General features: G+C 53.0%; 1 protein-coding gene across 1 annotated transcript in view; it reads right to left on the bottom strand.

The window, feature by feature from the left end:
* PRDM11 (PR/SET domain 11) overlaps positions 1–21,856 on the bottom strand; it is a 47,522-nt gene extending 25,666 nt beyond the window's left edge. Inside the window, 4 exon segments of the mRNA XM_027775402.1 lie at positions 19,776–20,038; positions 20,604–20,707; positions 21,051–21,175; positions 21,785–21,856. Coding sequence (XP_027631203.1) covers positions 19,776–20,038; positions 20,604–20,707; positions 21,051–21,169 — 486 coding nt within the window. The 5' untranslated portion in view covers positions 21,170–21,175; positions 21,785–21,856.
* Positions 21,857–22,088: the final 232 nt, after the last annotated feature.

Here is a 22,088-nt window from a genome sequence, read left to right as displayed (position 1 = left end):
TGGCCTACCTCTCTAACTCACCTCGGGTCCCTCGGGTCTCTTGTTCTCCCTTCACTTACTTACTTTCTTTCTTTCTCTCTCTCTCTCTTCCTTCCTTCCTTCCTTCCTTCCTTCCTTCCTTCCCTCCCTCCCTCCCTCCCTCCCTCCCTCCTTTCTTTCTTTCTTTCTTTCTTTCTTTCTTTCTTTCTAAGAGAGATTTTTGCTATAGGGTGCATTCACCCCCTGGGGGGATGGCCATGCCGCCATCCCTTCTCCATTCTCCTCTTGGGATTTTGGGCACACACACACACGCCTGGCATGAGTTTTAAGCCGCCAGGCCCGGGACTTGAAACGTGGTCGACTACATGGGAGTCCAGCAACATAACCATCATGCAATGTGCTGGTCCCCCCTTCATTTTTCTAGCCCACAGTGTTTTGAGAGTGAGCCTTAGCACTGGTCGGTTCCATTGCCTAGCGCCTCCTTTCCTCATCCTTAAAGAAATAATAATCACAAAATAGTTTGAGGCTTGAGAAATTGTAAAGAATAACGCAGCGGACAACTCTGCACCCATCGGCCAGAGCGAACAGAAATGAACGCCAGCCGTATCTGTCCCAGACCTCACTTTCTTCTCACTTCAAGAAAACACAAGGTGCAGCTAAGTCCCTCTCTGCCTCCAGCTCTTTCTCCTTCCTTTCCTCCCTCCTGAAGCTGGTAGGAAGCCTCCTGATTTCACTCCACGAGGACTTCTCTGAGAACAATGCACGGAACTGTCTGGCACTTCTGTAAAGTTTACAGCAATGGCACCCAAGTGAATGTACCCCTTTCTAGTTTCTTCTCACTGAGCTTCAGATGCTTCATCCTTTTCCTATTTTTTCTCCTCTTGAGATTTTGGACATGTACGCACCTACTTTTCAAACCTCCAGGTCCAGGACTCGAACTGCAGTTGACCACCTGGGAGTCCAGCGCCTTAATTGCCACGCCACCTGGGGGCCTACTTCACTTCTTAGCTTTAGGGTCTCAGAAGATGTCTTCTCCATGGAAGCAGCTGTTCTGAACCCGAACCTGGAGTCAGTTCTCCGCTGCTACACCCCAGCCCTCAGCCTGTCTCGGTGCCCTCATGACGTTACGTCCTTTTCCAGCTGGGATTGCAGTGAGCATGTCTGCTGTGGTAGCGTTCATTGAGTTGCACACGTGATAACTAGCTGTCTTGCTCACTAGACTGCAAGCTAGCGAAGGCACTGCACACGGCCACCCCACCACAATGGCTAACAGAGCGCAACGGAACACCCGATGGATGAATAAGCGATTACAGTGAGAGCCTTTTAAGTAAAGAGCCAGCCAAAGAAAGAAATGGTAGAATGTCAACATTTTTAGTAAAACAAAAATGAAGGTAATCCTGGAGCCAGCTTATGATGGTGAAAGCTGACGGTGAAATTTTCAGAAATTGTGTGAATGAGCCGTTACACCCAGCCATGAGTAAAAATTAAATGGTATAAACTTAATAATTCAAGAAACTGTGTAGTTTTGCAAAGTAATACATATTCAAAACCAGCCATTCCCCAGTGTTTCACTACACGTTGCTATTACCCATCTGTGCCCCGACGGTGTGAGCATCTGCAGCCCCTGAAACCCCGCATCACAGCTGCTGCTCTGCCTCTGCCCATTCCACATTCCACATGAGGTTGGTAGCGCCAGCTCCCCTGTGGTGGAAGCATTGACACCAGGGGAAGCGGCACTCGCAGCACTGGCACCCGCCCCTGGCAGGGTGGTCAACATTCACCAGTGCCACTGTGCGCATGCTCACACGAGCATAGAAAGTCTAGGAGACACACTCTCAACTCCAGTTAGAGAGGACGAGGGAGGGAGGCGGAAGTAGGGATGCTGGGGCTCTATTGATCTATTGATGAGACTAGACTGGGTGTTTTAAAAATCCCAGAAAGAAGAAAAGAGAAAACATACAACGCAAGCTTCTCCCCGGGAGTCTCCCCAGATGAGGCTCCAGTCTGCAGGGCCCCTCCCACGGAGTCTCATAGAACCCTGCATTTTATCATAACACGATTCACCCTGTATTAGCATTTCAGATTGCTTCTCTCTGTCCTGAGGCGAAGCATCTCCTGGAAGCATCGTAGGCCCCGTAGCCAGCATGGGGGCACGGCGTGGGTGGTAAGAGCCGTGGAGCTGGGGAAATAGCCAGAATCTCTGCTTTACCACTTGCAAACTGAGACGCCTTGGGCAGCTACTTCACTGGCATGCCTGAGTTGACCTATCTGTGAATGGAGTGAAAACCAACCTTGCAGCATTGCCATCATGACTGGTAAGAAGGCACCCAGGAGTGGTCACTGTTTTCAGAACTGTGCCTATTACAGCACTGAATGATGGATAGTATCAATTCTGGGTGGTGGGAGGTCTGAGGGTCAACAAGGCCGTGTGATCTGCCTTCTGCAGCACTAGCTGCACTGGTGGCAGCACTGAGGGCCACGGGAGCTGCCAAGGACCCTGCTGCTGGGCTTGGGTCCAGAGCTTTTTAGAGGGATGATCCCCTGCTTATCTCTCCCACCAGTGAGGATTTTCTCAAATCAACCATGCGTTCGCTCATTCATTCAACAAGTGCCACTGCGGGAGCAGATGCGGCGACAGGCTCTGAGGACACCATGGTGACCCAGGCAGTATCTTTGCTCTGAAAGCTCACTGTCCCTCAGGATACAGAGAGGCCACTGAGACACTGTGGCCGGGACTGCTGTGGGGAACTACTGGATATGGGAACTCAGAGCTGGAGCCTGTTCTGGGAGTCCATCGAGAACCTTCCTGGGAGACACAGACTCAAGGCTGAAATCCTGGAGAAGAGGACAGCGATGGTGTCCTAGGTGGGGAGGAGCGGAGGGCAGGAATCCACAAGACCTGAGACCACGTGACACCTCACTGCGGAGCCCAGGCTCGTCCTAGTAGAACGGTCTGCAGGAAATGGATCCAGGAATGGCCAGCCAGGGCAGATGATCGGGACCAAGCCCCCAGCCCCAGAAGGCTGGTTTCCCACCATCCTCTTGGCCTGATACCTCAAGGTCAATGCTTTGGCGCTCTGTGCGCAGTGCTTCTGGGATCAGCCCAGAAGCTTTGAGCACTGTGATGCAAGAACGATTTGGAGAATCTGCACCTGCCCAGAGACGGGCATGAGGAGGGGGTTCCTTAGCGTGGAGAAGGTTAGAGGCAGCAGAGCCATTATCAAATGCAAAAGGACCATGGTGGGGGGTGGGACCAGGACCAGCATGCATTCAGAAGAACAAGGGTGGGACACAGCACAAGAAGTAACTACCTAACATGCAAACAGCCCTAAGCTAGGATGAGCACCCGGTGAGGTGGTGAGCTTCTTGTTTCTGGGAACATTTAAGCAATGAACAATGTGCTATCAGGGCTAAAAAAAGGATCTCCCCACTAAGTGGACATCTGCCCTCGATGACCTCAAAATTCTGTCTGAAACTGTTGGTATGATTCTACCTGGACAGATGCTCAGAGAAATAGAAAGGCATGAGCTTTGGCCCTCTGGGCTGAGCACAGTCTTGGATCACAGTAATGACAAACAAAAGCAACGGTAATGAAACATCACACTGCCGCTCATGGAGGAATCTCACTGTGCCCAGGACTCTGACACACTAGCTCGTTAACTGTCATAGTCGACTGAGCAGCTATACTTGGGTCTCCATTTTACAGTGTAGGAAACTGAGGCTCAGGTCCCCAGGTAACTTGCCCACGGACCCAAGAGAGATCCATGGGGTGGCAGGGATGTAATTTCAGGTTTCTGCTGGTGCAGCTTCAACAGCTCTGCACAGTGCTGGCTGAGGGACCTGCCGCCCAGGAGTCCCCTAATGACTCCATTAGAGTCAGCCAGCGCTCTCCTGGAGCATCTCCGAACCTCCACCTTTGCCTCTGGCTTCAGCAAATTTGCTCTGTGCACACAGGCGTTTTAAGAGGGAAGAACACGCCTCCAAAACAGAACGTCTGCAGCAATGGAGGAGTCACTGCTGGGGTCCTGTAAATGGTGCCATTCCAGATGTTGCAGAGATTGGATTTTCACGAAGCTGATGGGCTTGCAACTTTCCAGGAACCCATCGAACCCATCAAGCAGCTCATTTTCAGCTCTGCATCTCTCTACAGAGCAAAGTAGTAACAAAAATGATTTGTGAAGCCATCTGCAGTTGACAGAATGTTTTGGCACGCCTCAAATGATCCTCCCCAAACTGCTGGAGGTGAACAATATCATGTCTCTCTCTCGCCTCTCTGCAGCCAAGAGATTGAAGCCCAGGGAGATAAAAAGGCTGGCATGGACTTGAACTCTGGTCTGTGCTACACCCAGAAATATGGAGTAAAGAAAACTGAGGCTGGACAGAGCTCTCTGAAATTACGCAGGACCTGGTTCCTAACCTGGTGTCCAAGGAAAGGCTTCAGGAGTGGCCCCTTACAATATCTGCAATATTCTGGATGTTGGCCAGCACATCGAACTTTCTAGGTGATTCAAGGAGCTCACTAACCATGATTTAACCCATCTTTCCTGATTTAACTGATAAGGAAATCAGTACTTCCTTTCATTGTTCTAAAACTACCTTTCATCAGATTTCTCCTCTAAAACCACTTTATCGATGTATTAGGTTGTCAGGAAGTCATGACGGATTTTTTCTACGCAAAAATGCATCACAACTTTGCAGACAACTCATTATAACTGATGTACCGAAGCTGTCCAATTTAATGTCTACAACTCGGTGAGTTTGGGCTTCAGGATACACCCATGAAACCGTCACCTCCAAAAGTTTTCTCTGGCTGTTTTTATGTGTTAATGTTATAAGAGCACTTAATACGCCATCTGCCTTCTTACCAAATTTTAGTGCATGATACAGTATCGTTCGCTCTGTGTACTGTGCTCTATAAGAGAGGGGTCCCCAATCTCTGGGCCACGGAGCAGTGCACGTCCATGTCATATCCTGTTGGAAGGCTGGTCTGTGGCCTGTCGCCCTGCCCTGCGGCAGCATGCAGTGGGCGGTGGGACGAGAGCCAGGCTTCATCTGTGTTTGCGGACACTCCGCATCGCTCGCACTGCTGCCTGGGCTCCGCCTCCAGTCAGGTCAACGGCAGTCCTGGATTCTCACGGGACCATGAACCCTAGTGCTTTGTGGCTGTTTCATTCTAGAGTGCAGTGTGTTGGTGGTGGAAATGGGGTGCGTGGTGGATGTGGTGCACCTGACAGCTGGGACCACTGCCACCCCTCCCCCTACTCCTATTGTGTCCAAGGGACCGTCTTCAACAAGGCCTGTGTGTGGTGCTGGAAAGGTGGGGACCACTGCTGTAGGAGAGCCTGTGGACGTATTCATTCTGCATAACTGAAACTGCACCCTGGACCAACGTCTCCTCTTCCCCCTCTCCTCCTAGCCCTGACACCCTCCACTCTACTCCCGGCCTCTGAGCCTATTCCAGACATCTCCAGTGGGCGTGTGGGTGATATCTGCATACTGTCTGGCTCACTTCGCTTGGCATAATGCCCTCCGGATTCATCCATGCCGTCACAGATTCCAGGATGGCCCCTTTCTAATGCTTAATAAGGCCCTGGAGACAGAGCCAATGAGGCATCTTTCCATACGATCCCGACTGCCACTCCAGGTTTTATTCTTTTCTTTCACTCCCCTAACTCCCATCCTTTCCTGAATCTCAGGTGCCTACCTGGAGATAAGCTGGCTGTGATCTGCCCATCACAAGGCACCAGGCACGTGACAAGCATTAATATCCACAACAACGCACGCACAGGGCATGTTCCCTTAGACTGTGCACCCTCATTTTATGGAGAAGAATTCTGAACCTCAGAGAGAACAGGTGACTAGCCCATAGCCACACCTCTGGCAGGTGGTAAGGCCAGGATTAGAACCCGGGAACATTTTGGCCCAGAACACTATAACCAGCTCAGGCAGCTCTTCCCTTCACAGGGCCCACTGCTCTGCCTGGATATCAGCCTCAGAACTGACCTACCCCAACCCCAACCACACAGAACCTCCTGCTTCTTGGTCACAAATCTGGCTCCTATTGAAAGTAAAGAGCATCGTGGGACCAGCAGTTAGCGTAATGGCTATGTCACTAGACTCCCATGTAGTCGACCGTGGTTCGATTCCCAGACCCAGTGACTTAAATTCATACCGGGCATGTGTGCGTGCGTGCCCAAGATCCCAAGAGGAGAATAGAGGAGAAGGGATTGAGGTGTGGCCATCCCCCCTGAATGGTGATTTCTTGCTTTCTGTCTCTCTGTATCTCTCTGTCTTTTTGGTGAGCACACGTGCCCTATGGCAAAAACCTCTCCAAATCAAAAAACAAAAGAAAGAAAGAAAGTAAAGAGCATTATGAAGTCCTAGAAGGGTCCTTGGGCAGAACTTGGGGAGCAGCCTTCAACGAGACTGGCTTGAGTCCTGTCTCCTCAGTTATGCCTTCTGGGAAGGGTCCTGAAGCAAGATCCAGGAAGGTCTACCTGTCCATGAGGCAGCAAACATGTAACTAGAATGGGCTACAGCCAGGGAGAGAGCGGAGCCAACCCTTAGCTATCATGCTGCAGATGGGGAGAGTCTGTCAAGTTTACACCGTGGCGGGAGGCAGCTAATAGGGTTCAGGTGAGAAACCGCCATGGAGTCATTCAGTACACAACCTGCATGTCCATCAAGGGCCTCCCCTACTAACAAGTGAAATGAACAAGAGAGAAGGAAAGAGCAGAGAAAAACACCCCGAGAGCTCCACAATGAGATTCCACTTCGTACTCACGAGAAAGCTGAAATCAAAAAGTCAGATAAAAATAAGTGTTGGCAAAATGTGGGGAAACCAGGCTGGCTGCGATGGAGCGGTGGTAAGGCGGCACTGTGGTGCTGGGCCCGCAGGGGAGGGTCCAGGGCGTACATCCAGGGGCGTCCCTGTGCTCACGGGTGCTTGCGCACGCCTCTGTGATTTGGGCTGGTCTGTGGCTGGGGGTGGATTGTGGCATGAAGATCCAACCCTGTTGGATCTGTCTCTGTCTCTCCCTTCTCTCTCATGAAAGAAAGAAAATAGAACACAAGAGCGTGGAGAAATCAGAGTCCTCATACGTTGCTAAGTGCGAGCATCAGATGGTGTAGCCACTTGGAAAACAGCCCGGCAGTTCCTCAAATGGTGAAACAGAGTCGACATAAGGCCCAGGATGGTGCTCCTGGTTATTATTCGAAGAGACGTGAAAACACCTACCCCAGGCACTCGTACCTGAGTGTTTACAACAGCATTATTCAAAACAGCCAGCAGTTAGAAACAACCCAACTGTCCATCAGTAAATGAGTGGAGAAACCCAGCATGATTCATCCTCAATTGGAAGGTTACTCGGCCATAACGGGGAATGGTACATGCCTTCCACGGATGGACCTTGAAAACGTTAGGCCACGTCAAAGAAGCAGCCAGGAAAGCCCACACTACAGGACCTCATCCCCATGAATGGCCAGGAGGGGGAGATCTAAAGGGCAGTCATGGTTGCCTAGGATCGGGTGGGGCCAGGGATGGCACGACAGCTAGAGGACACAGGGTTTCTTCCTGCAGAGATAAAATGGGACCTAAAACGATGCTGCACGGAACCATGAATACAAAGGGCCTTCAGAAAGTTCATGGAAAAAATGGAATGCTAGGAGCCAGCAGGTGAGGAGGTGGTTAAGGCGCTGGACTCCCACATGGCTGACCACAGTTCAGGTCCTGGACTTGGCAGTTTGAAAATCATACTGAGTGCATGTGCACGCATGTCTAAAACCCCAGGAGGAGAATGGAGGAGAAGGGATTGTGGTGTGGCCTTACTCCCTGGGAGGAGTGATTTCTCACTTTCCCTTTTTCTGTTTTTTTCCTCCAGGAATGTGGTGTGGCCTTACTCCCTGGGAGGAGTGATTTCTCACTTTCCCTTTTTCTGTTTTTTTCCAGTAAGTGCATGCGCCTTATGGCAAAAACCTAAAAAAACAAAAAAGGAATGATGATGCCAGTCTATTTTTGGTACAAAAAAACCTTTGAGATAATACATATTTTCTAGGACTTTTTGAAGACCCTCCCCTCCTATCATAAAAAACCACTGCATTACATACTTTAAATGAGTGAATCATATGGTCTGTTAAGTATATCTCAGTAAAATTGTTTCAAAAATAAAATCTGCCAAACATTTTCAGCAGCAATCAGACAAGGGGCAGGAGAGAAGTTTATGCCATATACCTGCAAAGGAGTCCCTAAGGAGACGGGAGGGTTTATGTGAGCATAAGGTGGAACCGAAGAGACGTCACGTGGGCATCTGGACATTCACACCGGGGTTTGCAGATGATGAGGCTGAGCTATGCTTTGCAACCCTGATACTATAATTAGCTGTATAGCCTTGGATAAGTAATTCGGCTTATTTTTTTTTAATTTTTTTATTTTTTGCTTTTACCACAGGGCACAGGTGCTCAACCAGAGAGAGAGAGAGAGAGAGAGAGAGGGAAAGTGAGAAATTACCCCCCCGGGGGGGATGGCCATGCAATAGCTCCTCTCCTCCATTCTCCTTCTTGAACTTTTTTTTTTTTCTATAAGGCGCGTGAGCTCACCAGAAAGACAGAGAGACAGAGAGACAGAAAGGGAGAAATCACCCCCCAGGGGGGATGGCCACGCCGCAATCCCTTCTCCTCCATTCTCCTCTTGGGATCTTGGGCACGCACACACACGCACCCGGTGTGAGTTTAAGCCACCGGATCTGGGACTCGAACCATGGTCAACTACATGGGAGTCCAGCGACATAGCCATTATGCTAACTGCCGGTCCCCCTTCTGGAATTTTTGGCATGCACACACATGCGCCCAGCATGATTTTCAAGCGCCTGGGTCTGGGACTTGAACCGCGGTCAGCCATGTAGGAGTCCAGTGCCATAATCACTACGCCACCTGCTGGCCCCAGCATCTTGACCTTCTAAGCCCCAGTTTCCCAATCTATAAAAGGAGGATAATCGCGAAGACCCCACAGTGCTGCCGTGAGAACACAGTGAGCGAAGACACACGAGTCAGTGCTCGGAAAAGGGCAGCAATTACTGCGATTTACTGCTGTGGTGATGTATCAGCCCAGCCAGCATCTGCTGCAGACCCCAGGGACTTGGGGTATTGACTTAGGTCCAGGGAGCACAGGTGCAGTAAGACCCCTCCTCGGAGAATTTTCAGACACCAGCAAATCCAAAATCCTTTATTGTCAAGGCCACAAAGTTGACTAAAAATGAGTGCTTCTCCAATTACAGTCTTTGACATTTTCTCAAGATCTGTACATTCTCGCTAATATTTTTTTCTTGCTAAAATATTCATTTTTAAAACAATCGGGATGTGGGAATCACCACGAGTCCCACGTCCACCAATTTCCACAGAAGTCCATGTTTGCGACTGCTCGGCACCTGGATCTGGATTCCTGGCCCGTTCTCATCCATCCCATGACGCTGTGTCATGTGACTACACTGGACTCTGTCTCACAGGGGCCTGTATTTCTTCGCTCCTTGATCTTGGATTTAGCCATGTGACGCACGTGGCCCATGGGATGACAACACAGTGCCAGGAAAATCCAGAAACGTGGAAGAGCTTCCCCAGGTGCCCCTGCTCTAGCCCAGAGCAAACATGCTCTAGGTCTCTCGAGCAGACCTGACTGAATGAACCAGGCTCACCCTGCACCTTGAGGCCAAGCAGCCCAGCGAGCCCAGCTAACTCCGCCAGAGTGCAACCAGCAACGCATGTGTATGCATGAGGATCTGCACAACCAGCAACGCATGAGCACATGCAAGGATCTGCAGTGAACCGGTGATGCATGAGTATGCACGAGGATCTGCACAACCAGCGACGCACAACTGTGCACTAGGATCTGCAATGAACCAGTGATGCACAAGTATGCATGAGGAACTGCTGTCAACCAGCAATGAACAAGTATGCACGAGAATCTGCATAACCAGCGATGCACGAGTATGCATGAGGATCTGCATAACCAGCGATGCACAAGTATGCACGAGAATCTGCACAACCAGCGATGCACGAGTATGCATGAGGATCTGCACAACCAGTGATGCACGAGTATGCATGAATCTGCACAACCAGTGATGCATGAGTATGCATGAGGATCTACACAACCAGCGACGCACAAGCGTGCATGAGGATCTGCATGACCAGCAATGTGCGAGTATGCACAAGGATGTGCAGTGAACCAGCGATGCACAAGTATGCATGAGGACCTGCACAGTGAGTATCTGCACGAGTATCTGCACAACAGCAGATCTTATGCACGAGGATCTGCATGACCAGCAATGCTCAAGTATGCACAAGGGATTGCACAACCTGCAAAGCTCAAGTATGCATGAGGATCTGCATGACCAGCAATGCTCAAGTATGCATGAGGGATTACACAACCAGCAAAGCTCAAGTATGCATGAGGATCTCCACAACCAGTGACACACAGTTTGCATGTGAATCTGCATAACCAGTGATGCACAAGTATGCACGAGGAACTGCTGTCAACCAGCAATGAACAAGTATGCACGAGGATCTGCACAAACCAGTAATGCTCAAGTATGCATGAAGATCTCCACAACCATCGATGCACAAATTTGCACAAGAAACTGCACAACCAGCAATGTTCAAGTATGCACAAGGGATTGCACAACCAGCAACGCACAAATATTCACAAGGGGTTGGAGTGAATCAGCGACGCACAAGTATGCACGAGGAACTGCTGTCAACCAGCAAAGCATGAGTATGCACGAGGAGCTGAGTCAGCAAGCAATGCATAAGTGTGCATGAAGAGCGCACAACTAGCGATGCACAAGCATGCACGAGGAACCGAGTTGACCAGCAGGTGCAGGAGCCAGCAATTTCCAAGCTTGGCCTACAGCTAACTCCAGCCCACCACCTACTTACGTACGGTCCACCACCTACTTACGTACGGTCCACCAACCAAGAGTGGTTTGTGCATTTTTAAATGGTTGAAAATAAATCAAAAGAACAATGTTTCAGGAAGTGAAAACTACATGGAATTCAAATCTCAGCAGCCATGATCAACTTTGATCAGAGCACGCCACTCCTATGGCTGCCTTTGCGGGGATACAGAAAATCTGGTGCTTGCAATAGAAACTGCAGGCTGCAAAGCCTAAACCGCGCCTGTCCCAGTAACAGCTTTTAACCACCAGTCACCACCACTTGCCGTGAGCCAACGAGTACAGAACACATGCAAACCTAACATGTAAATGCTGCATTTTGGCCAAGGAAAGGTCAAGGGGCATGATGGCAGTTGCACTAACAAAAGATTACATAGTATTTCAAAGAGTGACCAACATGGGAAAGCAAAAATTTTGTGTGGCACACACAAGCCTCGGGCATTTCAAACACCAAAGAATTCATGTGTCTTGGAAGTCCCCCCGGGTTCATTTTATGAACAGCAATGGAGTGTCAGTAGAACAGCCATCGGGGCCAGCAAGTGTGTAGCGGTTTAGGCACTAGACTCCCACATGGTCGACCACAGTTTGAGTCCCGGACCTGGTGGCTTTTAACTTATGCTGAGCTGCGTGCTAGCATGCCCAAAGTTCTGAGAGAATAGGGGAGAAGGAATTGCACTTGGCTATTCCCCCTGGGGGGTGATTTCTCATGTTCTCTCTCTCCATCTCTGTGGTAAGTACATGTGCCCTATAGCAAACAAACCAAAAAACCCCACAAAAACAAAAACAAAACTCTCAAAAAAAGGTCATCTATCACCTTAAAGTGATTTTTTTTTTTTTTTGGAGAAGTTTTTGCTATAGGGCGTGTGCGCTCGCCAGAAAGACAGAGAGAGACAGAGAGACAGAAAGTGAGAGAGAGACAGAAAGTGAGAAATCATCCCCCAGGGGGGATGGCCACACAGCAATCCTGTCTCCTCTATTCTCCTCTCGGGATCTTGGGCACACATGTACATGCTCCCGGTGTGAGTTTAAGCCACTGGGTCTGGGACTCAAACCGCAGTCTACTACGTGAGAGTCCAGCGACATAGACATCACACTAACTGCTGGTCCCATTTATATTTTTTTAAGAGAGAGATTTTTGCTATAGGGCACGTGTGCTCACTGGAGAGACAGAGAAACAGAAAGCGAGAAATCCTTCCCCCGGGAGATGGCCATAACGCAATCTCTTCTCCTCTATTCTCCTCTCGGGATCTTGGGCACACATGTACATGCTCCCGGTGTGAGTTTAAGCCACTGGGTCTGGGACTCAAACCATGGTCGACTATGTGGGAGTCCAGCGACTTAATCATTACACCATCCGCTGGTCCTGAAGCGATTCTTTTCATCTGGATTATGTTGGAGACTTTGAAGTTCTGTTCGAACTCTGTTTTTAAGTTGGTTTTACAGCTGTTTAAAAGTACTAAGCATAAGAATGTTGGTGTTCACCTAGCTTTATGTTCCTGCATACGAATCCCCTGAACACGCGACCGGACACATGCTCGGGGCTCAGGAGTTAGGGGAGGCCAGTTAGTGGCCCATACTGGGGATGCTGGGCCAGTTCCCAGTAAGCCTCTACACTCTACTTTTGTCCAATATAATAGATTTGGAGAGTTACAGACTCAGCGCCAGCCAGAACTGGTTCCCTAGCACATTATATTTTCAGAGAAAAACCTCTGTTTTGGCTTATGATTCAAAAATCCAACTACCAAAGGGCCAGCAGTTAGTGTAGTGGACTCCCATATGGTCAACTGTGATTCGAGTCCCTGACCCGGCAGCTTGAAAATCACACCGGGTGCATGTGTGTGCATGCCCCCAAGTCCTAGCAGAAGTGGGAAGAGACTGTAGCATGGCCATACCCCCACCCCCCAGGAGGGTGATCTCTTACTTTCCCTCTCATTGCCTTTCTCTGGCAAGCACATATGCCCTATGGCAAAAACCTAAAAACAAAACCAAAAAAACCCAAAACTACTACCATTTATAAAGCAGCTACACAGACTAAGCCCGCTGAATGTTCTTCTGTGAATTCACTCCTGGACAAGCTGCTAATGAATCAATAGAGTTTTACTACCCCTCCTAGGTGAAGACACAAGGAGACGACTTATTCTAGCACACCATCCACTTTCCCCCATCAGCACTCTCTGCATCCTCCCTTGCAGCGCTGCGCCCACTGCCTGTGTGTGTCCCCGCACTTCTGACTCACTAAGCCCTTTGCTTCAACTCACCCCTCAAACCCAGCTCAGGCTTGGGAAGCCCCAGCGGCCAGTGCGCACCTCGTGCTCAGAGCATGTGGTTTCTAAACACCATGTCCTTCCACGTGGAAGTGAGCATGCAGGGCAGAGAGCTAGAGATCTTTTAGTGCCAGAAGGCAAGGAGATGCTAACGTAATGATGGGGACATGTGGAAAGATCAAAGGGCCAGTTGAAAAAAAGCTCCCATTGGCCAAGTCTAGGGTAATTCCAATACCAAGAGGGATGATGATAGGAATTAGCTAAAACAAACTGGACAAAATAAGTTCAGGAGTCCACATGGATACTAAACATAGTTTAAAAATGAGGACTGGGGTGGAGAGGAGGTGGAACATTTTCTTTTCTTGTTTTTGAGAGGTTTTTGCCTTAGGTTGCAGGCAATTCATTGGAGAGAGAGAGAGAGGGAGAAACAGAGTGAGAGTAAGGTGAGAAATCATCCTCCAGGTGGGGTGGCCATGCTGTAATCCCTTCTCCTCCATTCTCATCTCGGGATCTTGGGCATGAACATACATGTACCTGGCGTGAGTTTCAATCCACCGGGTCCAGAACTCGAACCATGGTCAGCTATGTGGGAGTCCAGAGACGTTTTTTTATTTTTTTAACAGAAGACTGTCAAGTAACAAATGTAGAAGGAATGGAAGACATAGAAGAATTATTTCAAACCATGGATAATGATTGAGACAGGCAAGAATCATCAATAGTTGCAAAAACACTGAGTAAGAGACGAGACAAACGGACATCACGTGTCCCCTGACGGCACACGCGAGGAAGACGTAACATCACTGTCGCCAAAAATTCACAATACGAAGCCACCATGAGGAAACCATCAGGCATATCCAAACGTGGCCCACTCGGCGAACGACTGGTCTGAGTTCTTCAAAACTGTCAACGTCGTGAAAGAGGAAAGACAACGGAGGGGGACGCTTCCAGAGGGACGGAGACTAAAGAGCCATGATGTTAAATGCAACGCATGAGGCTTGAGCGAGTGAAGGATGGGGAAGCTACACAGGACATTACTTGGGCAACCGGGGACACGTGAACACGGACTACACATGAAACAGCACAGAATCCATGTCACATGTCCTGGTGTCTGTCGCGGTCATAGAGGTAGGAACCAGCCAATTACTGCGGGCAAGTGGGATCCAGCCCCCTCCCTGATTGGGGGTGCCTGGCTCTCTTTCTCTCTCTCATGGAAGAGATAAATACACAAAACATTAAAAACATGCCTGTATGTGTGCATGTGTGCACATGTGTAGGTACATACGTCGAGATGAAGAAATGGTTACGAAATGCTAGCAATGGGTGAATCTAGAAGCAGGGTGTCTACGTGCACAACGTATCCAGAGTTTGAAATTTTCGAAAGTAAGAGGCAATAGAGGGGCCAGACGATGACGCGGCAGTAACACGCTGCTCTCTGGGCCGACCTCCCCTGCAAGGTTCAGGTCTGGGGCAGAGCCCTCCCTAAGCATGTGGGCACACAGGCGCCTGCAACCGGCGGCTGGCTGAGGTTGGGGTGGACGGCGGCCTTCAGACCCTACTGGGTGAGCCGTCTCCCCCTCCTTCTCTGTCCTGGAAGAAATAACTAAACTAACCCCCACCCCGGAAATAAGCCGGCACGGGCAGCCCTCGCTCATGCAGTACACACGGCGCCCCACCTGCCGCAAAGGTGCTTCTTTCCACCCAACACACCCGCCACGCGCCACTTCTCGCGTCCCCCCAGCACGGTAAACCTGCCTGTCCCCCCACATCTGGCTGCACCGTGCCACCTGCCACCACTGCCCGACAGCCCAGGTACTTGGGGTCTCTCAGACTCTGTTCTGGTGTGTGTGCCCCAAACTTCTGCAAGCCACATTTCAAGTTTTAAAAGCAAGCCCCATTTTACGGGGGATGCCAAAACGAGACCCTAAAACACCCTCCCACGTCTGCTTCTCCCCAGGACGGGAGGAGCCCGGCGGGCACAGGGTAAGCAGTTCCAGCACGGCGTCCTCTTCATGAGGACCCCGGGAAATCTGGCCAGCGTCGGTGCCCAGACACGGCCTGCTCAGGGGCCCCCGGGGCACTTCTCCCATTCTGAACAGAAAGCTGTGGGAGCTCACAGCGTCCTCCCTGTCACAGAAAAGACGCTGAGCGGCCCCTTTCCCTGTCCACTGTCTCTCCGGGGGCCTTGGGGCCTTCGGTGGGTGTGCAAGCTTATCACTTACGCCTTAGCCACACATTTAGCCAGAGCTTCGGCAGAACTAGCACGGCTCCTCCCACTGGCTTTTGTGAAAGCTAGTTCATTGACAGATTTACTCCTTGAGCACTAGTTGATTCACTTAGTGGTTCATGAGAAAATCATGATGTATTTTTTATGACTCTCTATGCAAAAAGGCGTCATGACTTTTCTGACGACCCAGTATTTCTTCCATGAGTGAGAGAAACAGACGGGAGACAATACCCCCATAAAGGCCTGGACGCCATGATGCATCCCTAGCTTTTGCAGGCTCCAGCTCCACCCCCAGCCCTGAAACATGGGCATGCATGTATCCTCTGCACACACAGAGGTCTCCAGACTTGAACCCAGAACCTTCCCATGTGAGTCAGTCTTGCAGAGTTGCAATTTACTGTCATGCCTCCGCCTGGCCTCCCCCGTGGCTCTTTAAGGATGCCCAAGTCTCTATAATCAGTGACTGCCTTGACCCAGGGCTTCCTCCGGCCACCACCCCACCGCTCTTATCTCTCCTCCACTTCTGATCTCTAACCCAACTTCTGAGAAGTGGCTGTGGGTCACCTGCATGCTAATCTGGTTCCCACACCATGGCTCCCCTGCAGGGTCTCTGCAGATAACGCCTCACTGTGAAGGCCATCCCAGGCATGTCACCTGCGCACTGTCCCTGGCTCCCACCTCCTAGTGCCAGTCGCATACCTGCACCCCGAGCTGTGACAGCCAAGATGTCTCTAGACTTTGCCAAAGCCCAGGGTGAGTCGGGCCGGCGGGAGCGCAGCAACACCGCCCCAGGTGGAGACCCCTGTTACAGTGACATCTTACTAAAGTCACAGTAATGCCCTGGCACTAAGCCAGGGGGCACTTCTCAGCTCTTCTCTCGCTTGGCCTTGCAGCAAAATTTGACGCTGTTGGCTGCCACGACCTGGCAGCCAACATCTTCTCCCCCTCACCTGGTTTTCCTCCTACCTCGTGGGCTGCTCTTTCTCTGCCTCCTTTGCAGGATCAAGCTCCCCTCGGGGACCATGAACTGCTGAGGCTCCTGGAAGCTGCCCCCTCTCAGCGTGCTCCCCCCAGGTGCCCTCCACACCCCAGCCCACTGGCTGCCCAAACCCCTCTAAGCTCCAAACCCAGATATTCAGCTGCCCACCTAGTATCACCACTTGGGTATCTCGCCGTCACTGCAAACTCTCCAAATCCAAAACCCGAATCATGACCTTCCCTCAACCAGCCCCTGCCAGCACTGTCCGTGCCTCAGAGACACGCACCATCACCACCCTGTTGGGAGGGGACGGTTGCAGGACACTTCCCTCAGGACGGCCTCCTCATGTGCTCCCAAGCCAGCGCTCCAGTCTCCAATGTCGCTCACAAACCAGCTCACTCCTCTCCATGTCTGTCCCCACCCTAGCTGACTTAGAGAACCGGCACGGTGCTCTAGCTGGGACACGGGGTGCACGCATCCATGCGTGACCAAGGGCCTCTGCCCGGTCAGCTCTCCAGGTGGGGCCGGTGTCACAGCCTGAAACGGAACTGAGGCTGGCTCCGCAGTGCGGCAGTGAAGGGGGCCAGAGCCCACATGATTCGCTGCATTTCAAACCCCGGCCCCGGTGGCTTGGAAAGCAGAGGGTGTGTGTGCGTGTGTGCCGCGAATGCGGGCAGGATGGAGCCTGGAGGAGGCACTGCGGCGTGACCGCGCCCTCCGGAGGGTGCTTCCTCCTCTCCCTTCACAAGCGCGCGCCTTCCGGCAGTCTAGCAGTCACTCAGTAATCTGAGCCTGCCACTGCCTCTCCGCCAGCCCCAACCACCTGAAGCTGCTCACTGTTCCTACAGATCAATAGTCCGGCTCTGGCCGGCAGTGCCCCCCACGGGCGAGCCTGCGTCCCCTCCTGCAGGTCCCCATGCCTGCTGCCTTCCAGAAACATCGGTCTTCCAGGTGCTCGGATGAGCCACGCTCTCTCCTGCCACAGGGCCTTTGCTCGTGTGTCCCACCCATCTGGTGGCCCTCACCAAGCTTCCCTTGGGCACCCCCTTCCCTCATCATCACCCGGCCATCAGGAAACCTTCTCTGACCTCTGGCCACATCATTTCCCTCGGTGGTTTACTTCCTCCCAGCCTCACCCGCTCTGGGTCACCTTAGATCAAGTCCATCTCCCCACGGTGAATTCCGAAATGAGGACCTGGTGTCTGCTTTGGCCCCTGCTGACTCCCCAGGCCAGCCCAGTGTCCAGCACAAAGGAGACGCTGCAGAAGGTTTGTGTAACCAGTACCACTCTTCCTACACATCCATCACAACCCCTCGGCTTCCCATTCTTAAAGCTCTTCTTCCTCATGGTCAGAAGGTGACGTAGTGGTTAAGGTGCTGGACTCCTACATGGCCAACTGTGGATCGAGGACTGGACACGGCAGCTTGAAATTCACGCAGCAATATATACATGTGTGCCCAAAATTCTGGGAGGAGAATGGAGAAGGTATTGCGGCGTGGCCATCCCCCCGAGGGGTGATTTCTTGCTGTCTCTCTGTCCCTCCAGCAAGCACATGTGCCCTATAGCAAAAGTATCTAACCCCCCTCAAAACCTTCCTCCTCATCTTTTCATCTCATTCATCAATAAGAATGGGAATAGGGAGACCAGCAGGTGGTGTGGTGGTTAAGGTGCTGGGCTCCCACATAGCTGACCCAGCAGCTTGAAAATCAGACCAGGTGCATGTGTGTGTGCACCCAAAATCCCAGGAAGAAAACGGAGGAGAGGGGTGTGGGATGGCCATTCCCCCTGGGGGTGGATTTCTCACTTTCTCTCTCATTATCTCTTTCTGCCTTTCTCCAGTGCGCGCACACACACACACACACACACACACACACACACACCCTGGTTAAAAAAAAAAAAAAAACATGAAATAAAATAATAACAATTTTTAAAAAAAGAATGGGAATAGGAACGTTTCCTCCTACCTCTCTGTCAGATTTGCTCACCTGCAGCACCTAGCTCTGGCCGCCATCTTTTCTCAGCTGAGCCCCAGCCCCAGCCTCCTCCCTGGGACCCCGATTTCCACGCTGCAGCCTGGCACAGGCACACCCCGCAGGCACACCTCTGTGGCTCCCCGGCCCTCGGCATGGAGGTGCACTTAGCCTGGCCCCTGCCTTCCTCTCTCCCTGTCTGGCCACCCTGCCTGTGGGCCCACCGCAGCAGCCTCTCTGAGCTGTCCCTCGGCGCCGCTGTCTGAAGGAGCATTTCCCATCACCCTCCGAGACTAACTGCGACCCGTTCTTCCAGACTTGGGATACGGAAACGTTTCCTGACCAGCTTTGCTGAGCTAACAGTGACGGAGGCTGAGGGTCACTGTGCTAAGTGCAAGCACGTCGAGGCTCCTGACGATACTGACTGACTTCACCTTCCTCTGGCAAAACAGGCACGGAGAAGCGAATGGCCCACCCAAGGTCACAGACACAGCAAAGAGCAGAGCTGGCGACATCATGAACTGGGGCGCCGCCCCCAAATTCTCAGGTCATGGACACTGCCATGTCCCTCGGTGCTGTGTCCCCAGGCTCCCATACCCCCCCCAAGCCTCTGATCATGCATACAGACGTGCTCAAAGTCTTCCCACCAGACTGTCTGCTCCCTGAGGGCAGGGACCACGGCTGCCCCGCTGAAGACCGCCTCCAGCACCCGGCCTAGGACCTGGCTCTGACGCTTTGCTTTTTGTTTTGTTTTGTTTTTGCTTTTTGCCATAGGGCACATGTGCTTGCCAGAGAGAGACAGAGAGAGGGAGAGTGAGAACGCATCCCTCAGAGGAGATGGTCATGAATCTGTTCTCCTCCATTCTCTCGGGATTTGGGGCGTGCACGCACATGCACCCGGCATGTTTTTCAAGCTGCCAGGTCCAGGACTCCAACCACAGAGGCAGCCATGTGGGATCCAGCGCCTTCGTCCCTTGCCACGTGCTGGCCCCGCTGCTGCTTTTCCAGGTAATTGTCCTCTGCATGTCTGCAGCCTCCTGCTCCAAGTCACCTGCTCTGGAGGAGGGGCTGGGTAACCAATTAGAAAGCCATTGCTTGGCCCACCGGACCCCCTACCCCAGTTTCTCTTCCCACTGGCCAGTCATGAGGATTCCTGGGGAAAATCGCTGAGCTCTGCCTGGGACTTGCTGACCTGCTGACCACTGCCGGATGGGCTCCCTCAGCATGGCCCTTGGACATGGAGGATCATGGCCATTCAGCCAGGACAAGGGGACAGCAAGAGCTATCATCCAGCCATCCAGAGGCTCAGGCAGAAAGGCTCTCAGCCAGCCTGAGCCCGGTGTCTGGCTCCCCCTGCTGGTCTCCTTCCATGTGCTTGGCGCCCACTCCCAGGGCAGGGCCCAGGGCGCACTCACCAGCCACGAGAAGAAGCCCGCTGATTTGTCCTGCGCGGAGATCTGCCCCTCATAGGGACCGAAGATGTGGCCTTTGGGGATGACCTCGTTGATGCATCGCACGTCGCTCTCTCCGCTGGCTTCCTTGACCACCTCCATGCCCTGTGGGATGGTGAGGGCTGCCCGTTCTGGGATGCCCACGGGCACCGGTGTGTCAGACACGAATACCGGGGGCCCATGGTTCGGGCACTCATCCACAAAGTACTCCTGGCAGGACTCGCAGACTGGAGGGGTGGAGAGAGGAGGGTGGGCCTCAGTTGCTGAGAGAGGCAGGACCTCCATGGCGGAGGCTGGGAGGCTACAGGAGGCCTGCCCGTGGACAGCTTGGGGCAGAGCACAGACTGCATGAGCCCTGGGTGTTTCATCCCTCGCTCTCCCCAGCCAGCGCAGACCCCCGGGTCATCAGCAATAGCCGGTTACCCTCCTGGTGGCGCCAAGAACACTCCTGCCAGCACCAAGGAAGCCAGTGAGACCTTGCCTCAGGCTCGTGAAAAAGTAGAAAAACATCCAGGCTTTGGAGTCCCGGGGTCTGGGTTGGAGCTGCAGCTGCATGTCTGTGGGCTACAGGACCAGGCGGGGCACTAAACCCTCACCCAGCCTCAGTACCCTCACCTGGAAAATGGGGCCATCCACAGCCACCTTAATGGCTACTGAAGAGCGCCACTGAGGCCCGGTTTGGGCCTGGTCATCAGAGGTGAGCGTCTGTCAGTGCGATTCCTGCATTCCCCTCCCTGGGGAAGGTGGGCTTGGGGGTGGTGGGGGGTAGCCCAGAGCCTCAAGCTCACTTACACCAGAAGTCCACTTGCTGGAAGCTTTTGGGCATGAGGAGGTCACGTTTCCCCTTCAGCTTCTTGGGCTCAACTTCCATGGCGGAGGGGTCTGGTCTCCTAGAGCTGGCCAAGATGGGGACCAGTAAAGAAAGCAAATAAGCCATCGGAGAGTAAGCCCAGTGGAGAGGGGCACTGGGGCCGGCCTCGGAGGCGGGGAGCTAAGCAGGGTGAGAGGAGGAGCCAGGCTAGCGGCTGCCCAGTTGGGAGTGTGGGAGACTGGAGTCCTGAGACACGCATGGGTCCAGGACTCCCTGGGCCACTGCTTGGGTCTTCCTACAGCCTGTATCCCAGGAGCTGCTGCGTGCAGGGTGCAAGGAGGTGGTGGGGTGTGGGAACTTTCCCCAGGGTCCCCAACCCACCCAGACCAGCCACCCCGCTCCTCTCCAGTCCCCACATGTGGCCTCACCAGGGCTGGCCATACTCCTGGTCCCCGAGTGGCGAGCAGACCTCTGTCTTCACAGCGGTCACCATGTCCCCCACGGCCGCCTTCCTCTGCGCGGAGCACTCCTTCATGCTCTCAGTCATCCTGTCCTGGGGAGGGGAGGCGGGGCCAGCACAGGAAGAGGATCAAAGAGACAGGGGAAGAGGGGTGAGTGGCGGAGAGGGCAAGCAGGGGTCCCATGGAGTCTGGTTACCCTCCCTGCCATCCCCAGAGGAAGCGCTTGAGAACACAGACAACAAAAACAGCTGTAGCCTGGCCAAGAGGAAATGCCATTTCTATCCCAGGCTGGTCCTGGGGATGACTGGAGCCACCAGCCCCATGGGGTCAGGGGTGGGGGCAGCCCGGTCCAGGAGGCATGGCCGGGAAGCACAGCCTGTACCCCAAGACCAAAGGGCAAAGGGCAAGTGGAACCCACAGGAGCCTGAGCATAAAGCTGCAAAGGGGAGCTAAGAGGGAGCAACTCCAAGCCAGCGGGGGCCGGGAGGGGGTGCAGATGAATGGGCCCTCAGGGCCTGGGGACGCAGCCCTTCAGCCGCCAGAGGCCAGGCCCCTGTGCCAGCCCAGAACAGGTACAGGCGGAACGGGGCGCTGCCAGGGGCCGGCTAGGGCCAGAGCCCTGACTCCAAGCCCCACCCACTCTGTCACTGGGAGTCAGGACTCGGGACACGGGACACGGGACTCTCCAGTCCAGTCCTTACCGCCCTCCACCACCGCGTGGGCTTCAGCCCCTCCCTCGGCACCCCGGGGTCCTCATGCCAAGCCCAGGGACACTCTTCAGGCCAGGCTGCGCGCAGCTCGGGCTGGGACCGCGCTCGGCCCCAGGACTGGGCGAGCGGCCTGTGTGACTCACTACCCGGGGCCCCGCTGGCCACACCCCTGCTCCTCGGCTAATCAGCCCCCTGCTCCCCACCAGGGCCCCAAAGCCGGCGGCAGCTGGGAAGGGTGTGGGGGAACATGACGGCCTGCCCCCTCCTCCGAGGGGGGGGCCCCCGCCCCGGGGGC

Source organism: Tupaia chinensis, unplaced genomic scaffold (genome assembly GCF_000334495.1).
Source record: "Tupaia chinensis unplaced genomic scaffold, TupChi_1.0 Scaffold000561_1, whole genome shotgun sequence".
NCBI classification, from domain to species: Eukaryota; Metazoa; Chordata; class Mammalia; order Scandentia; family Tupaiidae; genus Tupaia; species Tupaia belangeri.
The sequence above is the reverse complement of the archived record's forward strand: the minus strand, read 5'-3'. Positions and strand labels throughout refer to the sequence as shown.